Source organism: Miscanthus floridulus, chromosome 7 (assembly GCF_019320115.1).
Source record: "Miscanthus floridulus cultivar M001 chromosome 7, ASM1932011v1, whole genome shotgun sequence".
NCBI classification, from domain to species: domain Eukaryota; kingdom Viridiplantae; phylum Streptophyta; class Magnoliopsida; order Poales; family Poaceae; genus Miscanthus; species Miscanthus floridulus.
In genome coordinates, this window is record NC_089586.1 from 38772171 (window position 1) to 38779697 (window position 7527).

Consider the following 7527-nt stretch of genomic DNA (forward strand, 5'->3'; position numbering starts at 1 on the left):
ACTGATAAATTTTATAATTTATTTTTTATGAGTATACAAACACTTTATACGACGTTCTATTTCAAAATTTTACGTCCTGAATTTAAACCAGGCTTAGATCCGGATTTCTGTGCGGTGCCAGCCTGCGGCCCTGTCAGACCAGGACTGAACGCACCGCAGAGGCACAGCCATTATCATCAATCAAAAAAGAAATTTAAAAGGAAAAATAAAATTAAAGTCCAAGTGTTACTCGAGTCCCCGTTCCCGATCCGCCTGCCGATCCACCCACCGCCGCGATGCCGGCGTTCAAGGCCCCGGCGCCGGGCTTCGCTGTGCGCTTCAGCCCGTTCCACGAGAACCGCCTCCTCGCCGCCACGTCCCAGCACTTCGGCCTCGTGGGCAACGGCCACCTCATCGTCCTCGACCTCGCCGCCGCCGGGCCCGGGGCCGCCCCGGCGCCGGTCTTCTCCTTCCCGACCTCCGACGCGCTCTTCGACTGCGCGTGGTCCGAGTCCCACGACTCCCTCTGCGCCGCCGCGTCCGGGGACGGCTCGGTGCGCCTCTTCGACGCCGCGCTCCCGCCGGCGCAGAACCCTGTGCGCCTCCTCCGCGAGCACGCGCGGGAGGTGCACGGCCTCGACTGGAACCCCGTCCGCCGGGACGCCTTCATCTCCGCTTCCTGGGACGACACGCTCAAGCTCTGGTCCCCGGACCGCCCGGCCTCCGTCCGCACCTTCCGGGGTCACGAGTACTGCGTCTACGCCGCCGCCTGGTCCGCGCGCCACCCGGACGTCTTCGCCTCCGCCTCCGGGGACAGGACCGCGCGCGTCTGGGACGTCCGGGACCCCGCGCCCACGCTCATCCTGCCCGCGCACGACCACGAGGTGCTCTCGCTCGACTGGGACAAGTACGACCCCTCCATCCTCGCCACCGCCTCCGTCGACAAGTCCATCCGCGTCTGGGACGTGCGCGCGCCGCGGGCGCCCGTCGCGCAGCTCGCCGGACACGGCTACGCCGTCAAGCGGGTCCGTTTCTCGCCGCACCGTCAGGGCATGCTCATGTCCTGCTCCTACGATATGACCGTCTGCATGTGGGACTACCGCAAAGAGGATGCTCTGCTCGCCAGGTACAACCACCACACCGAGTTCGTCGCCGGCATCGACATGAGCGTCCTCGTCGACGGCCTGCTCGCCAGCACCGGATGGGACGAGATGGTCTACATCTGGCCATTTGGGACCGATGCAAGAGCCATGTAGCACGCAGATGCAATAGACCAGGTGATTTGTACTGTTTGTTTTCAGCTTTGCATTGGGCGGTGGTGATACGAATACATACTCCTACATGTTCAGTTACTATCTCCTCCTCAAATGAGTTGAACCTACATGTTCAGTTACTATCTCCTCCTCAAATGAGTTGAAAAAGTTGGAATAATGTCAAAAATTGTTGCCAAATTAACATAGCTTCTTACTGCCTTTCTCATTGTGTGTGTATGTGGTGTGGAAGTGGAAGTTAACCTGGCAGGAGCTCCGAGCTGTGGCCTCTCTTATAATAGTAAGAAGGAAATGGTTCACAAGCTTATAACACCTGATGCCATAGGCCACGATAACTTGCCCTTTGAGTCCAATAACATAACAAGCAGTTACAATTTACAAATGCAGAGAACCTACCAATAACAAGAGGGTTTCTAGCTAATCTTGTAAGGTTGGCCATAGGCCATACACCTCTTTTGAAGGATACCACCTGTTAAGATTTTGTTACAAAACAACAGCAGAGCAAAAAGATTGCATTTCTCTTCATTGTCGGTCATCCACATCAATTTTTCCTTGAACTATTTATCAGTTCCAGTGATTTGGATACCTTAGACTCTTAGAGGTTTGTTCACCATTGACAACTGTTCCCATGAATTGAGGTCGGGTTTATTTTGTTGTTGTTGGACATTCTGTAACGGGATCCATAGATGAATGAAGTCACCTTACCTGTCTACTATGTTGACGGTTTTGTGCCCAGTGGTATCATGTACTCCCTACATTCCAAATTATAAGACGATCTATAAAAGCCATATCATCTTATAATTTGGAACAGAGGGTTTATAGATCGTCTTCCTTTTGCGTCCACTAAGCAGTAGATCTATGGCACTATGACATCAGGGGTTTACCTGATGAACCATCTGTTCTCCCAGAAAATAATATTCGGTACCATGGCGTAGCATAATATGTGGGCACATTAAAAATATATCATTTATTTTGCTACTGGAGCAGCCACACGCAACTCATTCTTGCTTAGTGATTTGACCAAACAATTGTAGTGTAACTAGTTACTGTGCTGCTGTTATAATTGTGGGTGAACATAAGAACATTCATGATGTTACGGAATCATTCTCTGTGGTACCAACTCGTTACAAGTTTGAGCTTGTTGTGGTTTAGCCCAAATATAGATAGCTGAAGTTGCCATGAAATTCCAGGCCATGACATGTTGAATACATTATTGGAAATATGGCTAGTAAACTTTGAAAGGCATGAGAAACGACCGAGGGATACTGTGACTACAGTCTAGCCGTCTAGTCTAGGGAAAACTGGAGAAGTGCTTTGGGGGAAAGATATATCATCGACAGATGAACACTTTTTTGGTGAGAGATGGCATCGGCCTAACAGTTTCCACCCAACAATATGAAAACCTAGCAGTTATACTTAAGCTTCTTAAGAAGCCAGTCCCAATCTCAGGGAACTAAGGTTGTGCTTGAAATGCAAAACTTCTCTATATTTGGTGTCGTACGTCTAGTGGAGGGCGGCCTAGGAGAGGGCCTAGGAGGGGGGCCAGGCCGATTAGGCCTGGGCTGACCGCGCCACCAAGAGGGAGGCGTGACCAACGGAGGGGCGGCCTCCCGCCGCGCCGCTGACATCCAGATCCCGGAGGATTAGGATTAGCTTGCTTAGAGGATAACTTAGATTGCTTAGGTGCTAAGGACTATAAAGAGAGGGGCTATGTAACCTTTCAACCTTAAGCAAGAGTAGAATAGGCCAAGGGCCTTCTATCCCCTCCTTTCCCTTCTAAGCCTCGGTCCTCTTCCCCTGCGCCTCTCTCTCTCTCCCCTATGCCGACGCCTCTACTCCCCCAAACCCTAGCTACCGCCCCTCAGAGGCCCCCTCTCAACTGGCCTCTCACACTAGTACTCGGAGACCAGATCGATCCTTTTGGCAATGTTTCGACCACAACCATGGAGAAATTCTGTAGCAACGTCCGCAACAGCATGTTCGTTCCCCACGGGAACAACTTCTACAAACTCATCAACAACGGGTATGCTTCGATCAACAACTTTGAAACTTCCGTCACCGCCAACAGCAACAGCAGCCCGCTACACCCCGCAGCGGCCATACAGTCAGTAGTGCCGCTGCCAGCCTTCCAGGCAGCAGTCGCGCCACCAAGACCATCGACATGGAGAAAATCTGCAACGTCCACAACATCACTGATCAATTGTTGAAACTAGTTGACAAGTTCTTTGCTACACCAATAGCAGATCTACCTCAACCAGAGATTCCCACTCTGGAGATCACGTACATAGGAGGAGCACCACCAACAACAACGCCCCCTTGCAGCTTCCTCAACCGATAGCTGATCTAAAACTACCTTCGGGTGAAATCTCCAACGCTCATACCTACTCCAGCAATACTCGCACCAAGGTCACCTACAACACCAACATCAACCATAGCTCCAGTCACCTTCGGCTACATCAACAACCTCCAACCCTATTCCAACAAGAACAAAGAAAGGTGTATCATCTTCAACAAAGAGGCATCAACCTTTGGAGCAGCTGTCTTCCTCAAGCCTCGTCAACGACCAAACAACGTCGCAGCGCGAGGGCACGCTGCCAAGAGAAGGGGGAAGAGATGTCATACGTCTAATGGAGGGCCCAGGAGAGGGCCTAAGAGGAGGGTTGACCGCGCCACCAGGAGGGAGGCGCGATCAGCGGAGGGGTGGCCTCCTGCCGCACCGCCAACATCAATATCCTAGAGGATTAGGATTAGCTTGCTTGGAGGATAAGTTAGATTGCTTAGGGGCTCGGTCTCCTAGGACTATAAAGAGAGGGGCTATGTAACCTTTCAACCTTAAGCAAGAGTAGAATAGACCAAGGGCCTTCTATCCCATCCTCCCCTTTCTAAGCCTCGGTCCTCTTCCCCTGCGCCTCTCTCTCTCCCCTGTGACGACGCCTCTGAAAGGATCAAGATGCATAAGAGGGGGGGGTGAATTGGGCTAATTCTAAAATTCTTTGCAATATAAACCCTACACTTAGCCCACTTGACCCCTTGTGTCTAGAAAGTGTTTCTAATGTTCTACCGCACAAAAGTTTAGCACCCTAAGTTCTAATCCTACTCTAACATGGCAATTCTATGAATGTAAAGATAAGAATTGAATTACTCAAAGTAAATGCTTCAAGTAAAGAGAGAAGGAGGAACTTGACGATGTTTTGCCGAGACCACTCCCCACTAGTCCTCGTTGGAGCACCCGCGCAAGGGTGTAGCTCCCCCTTGATCCGCGCAAGGATCAAGTGCTCTCTATGGGTTGATTCTTCGACACTCCGTCGCGGTGAATCACCCACAACCGCTCACAACTTGAGTTGGGTCATCCACAAGCTCCGCCGGCACCACCAAGCCGTCTAGGTGATAGCGATCACCAAGAGTAACAAGGAAGAACTCTCACTTGACCACAACAAGCCTAATGAGAAGGGTGGATGCACACTTGCTACTCTCTTTTTTGCTAATGAGGCCTTAATGTTGGATTCTCAAATCTCAATCACCTTACTAGTCTCTTGCTCTCCTTGGCACTCTCAAGGGTGTTTCTTAGCTATTGAAATGGGCAAGAGTGCTCCCTCAAATGAATAGATGAAGTATTTATATACCCTCATTCAAAACGAACCGTTATGTGCCTCTGCAGGGGTGACCAGACGCTCTGGTCAGTTCTCCCCACCACAGAACCGTTAAGTTGTGACTGGACTCTGACCAGCGTTTGGTCAGCACTGACCGGACGCATCTGGTCACAAAAACTACTCTTTGGAACCTTACTAATGTTGATCGGACTCTGGCACCCAGCGTCCGGTCTCTTTGCTGCTCAGCGTCCGGTCAGTAGCCGGAACCTGACCAACGTCCAGTCAGCACTGGTCGGACGCATCCGATCAGGATTCTTCCTCTCTAGAACTTTACTGGAGTTGACTGGACTCTGGCACCCAGCGTCCGGTCACATTTCACTCAGCGTTCGGTTGCAACCAGATGATTTCACTTGATCAAATAAACTGACCGGATTCTACTGCCAGCGTCTGGTCACACTGGAACCCATGTTTGGTCAACATTTGACCCTCCATTCACTTCCAACTCGAAATCATATATGAATGAAGTTTACTCCAATTGATCTTAGGGCTACTTAGGAGCTACCTAGTGCTAGATTTGATAAGTGTGTACCACACCTAACCCCTTAGACTCACCTAGGTCAAGCTATTAGTCCATAACCCGCTTAATAGTATGGCCAAAGGAAAAACAAAGTCCTAAACTACTCTAAGTGTCTCTTCAATATCAAATGACACTTAGAACTAGTCCATCCTTAACTTTGTCGTCCATCCTGTGAAAATCGAAATAATTTTCATCGTAGGGGCATGACAACCTTGATTGCCCAATCAATTGCCATTACCATGACCTAACTTAATTGCCTGTGCAAAACACACGTTAGTCATAATAATCACGTTGTCGGGGACCTAATACCGGGGTACCCCAGAAGGTGGAACCAATAACCTCCGAACGTTAAAAACTTCTGGACGCATAAGAGCGCCGTTTCATCCCTTGTTCGAATGGCCATTGCTACCTTAGGAGTATTGGTTCCACCTCACCCGACGCCTTTTGAGATAGCTCTGCCTCGCCCAAGGGCTCAAGGCTAGTCTCCGTCTCGCCCAACGCCTTTAGGGCGGGCTCGGTCTCGCCCGAGGGCTGAGGGATAGATTCCGCCTCGCCCGACCCCGGAGGGGCAGGGTCGGTCTCACCCAAGAGATAGGGATTGGTCTCCGTTTCGCCCGACGGCAAGGAACGAGCCTCACCCTGCTCCATATCTAAAGACTGGATTCATCTTACCTGACAACTTTTCCCTGTTCCCTCAAGATGATAGGTACAGGGCAAGACAAGACGTTTGGGTCAACCATGGCTCCAAGGACCATACCCTGCGCCCTGGCAGGAAAAGTACTGCCAGGGGATGACGGGACAGGTGCTTTAGACCCTTTCGGGTGCCGTAGAGCCTAAAAGGTTGTACAGGTGCGTGCTCCTTGCCCTGTAGAGTTGTAGGCGCCGCCTTCAGCCCTGGGACACGGAACCCGATGAAGATATACGACAACCGCTACGCTCCAGAAAAGGATTTGCTATCTCCACGAACGACGAATATTCCGTCACCACGCTATGGACTCGACGGAGCGGCGCCCGCTTTCCGACCCCTTAGGTCCGCCAAGTCAGAAGGCCTTGACCACGGCGTTACTCCGGACCCCGACCCCTCGTCCCTCCGACGAAAACTCACAGGAACCAGAAGGCGTGCGGAGCAAGGCTTGGAGAGGCTAATAAGTCAAAACCACTGTACTACAGCCCATACCCTGCGCAGGGCAGCATTCTGTAATCAACCTGACATTCTACAGAGACATCGACAGTATTGTAGACACTTATCTTCCTTCGCACTCATCAGAATGAAGAACTAGACCGGGTAGACGTGAGCCACAAGATTAGGTAAACCCCACATCCTTGTAAAGCCAGCCCCTTCATCTATAAAAGGGGATGCGCTTCTCCCATTAAAGGGACGGACTTTGGACCGAACAAGACAACACACACATACACACAGTCAAGCTGCTACGAAGCTCTTGACCTCCTTTCAACCCTTCCATCAGAGACTTGGGACCAGTCCCTCTCTCGATCGTTTGTACCCCTTACTACAGACCATTCACGGTGCTAATAACACGAGCAGCAACAAACTGGACGTAGGGACATTTGGCCCGAACCAGTATAAATCTTGTGTCCTTTAGCGCACCATCCGAGCCTAACGCGCATTACTATAAATTTACTTGCCGGTACTTGTATGAAACACCGACAGTTGGCGCGTCAGGTAGGGGGGCTTGCGCGTTCCAAATCAGGCCTCGGATGGCCACCCATGCAATCATCTGGGCCCCAGGCGCACACGTGCGTTTCGGCGACCTAGATTTTATCATCACACTAGGAGGAGAGCTGGCGCTGACTCACACAGCCGCCCCTTCTCTCCCTTCCATCGACCTCAGCCGTCTTAGGCTTGAGGGCCCGCCGGGCAACTCCCTTGGACCCCAGTCATCAAGGGAGGCCTCGCACAATGTCACCCTGTGTCCGGAAGGTCCCGTACGAAGCGCCCCAACAGCGTTTCCGTTCAGTCTCTGCAACGCTGCGACGACCGCTGGCCACCTTCTGGCACTACGTGTGGTTCAGTCACCCACGGACATCGAGTTCATGGGGGCGATTGAGCATGATACAGAGACCCTCTACGGGCTCCTCAATGAGGAGCCAG

General features: G+C 51.6%; 1 protein-coding gene across 1 annotated transcript; it reads left to right on the forward strand.

Moving 5' to 3' along the window:
* Positions 1-215: 215 nt before the first annotated feature.
* Positions 216-1463, forward strand: LOC136463061 (peroxisome biogenesis protein 7-like). The gene has a single exon (XM_066462103.1). It carries the CDS (start codon positions 276-278, stop codon positions 1233-1235), a length of 960 nt encoding a protein of 319 aa, XP_066318200.1. The 5' UTR covers positions 216-275; the 3' UTR covers positions 1236-1463.
* Positions 1464-7527: the final 6064 nt, after the last annotated feature.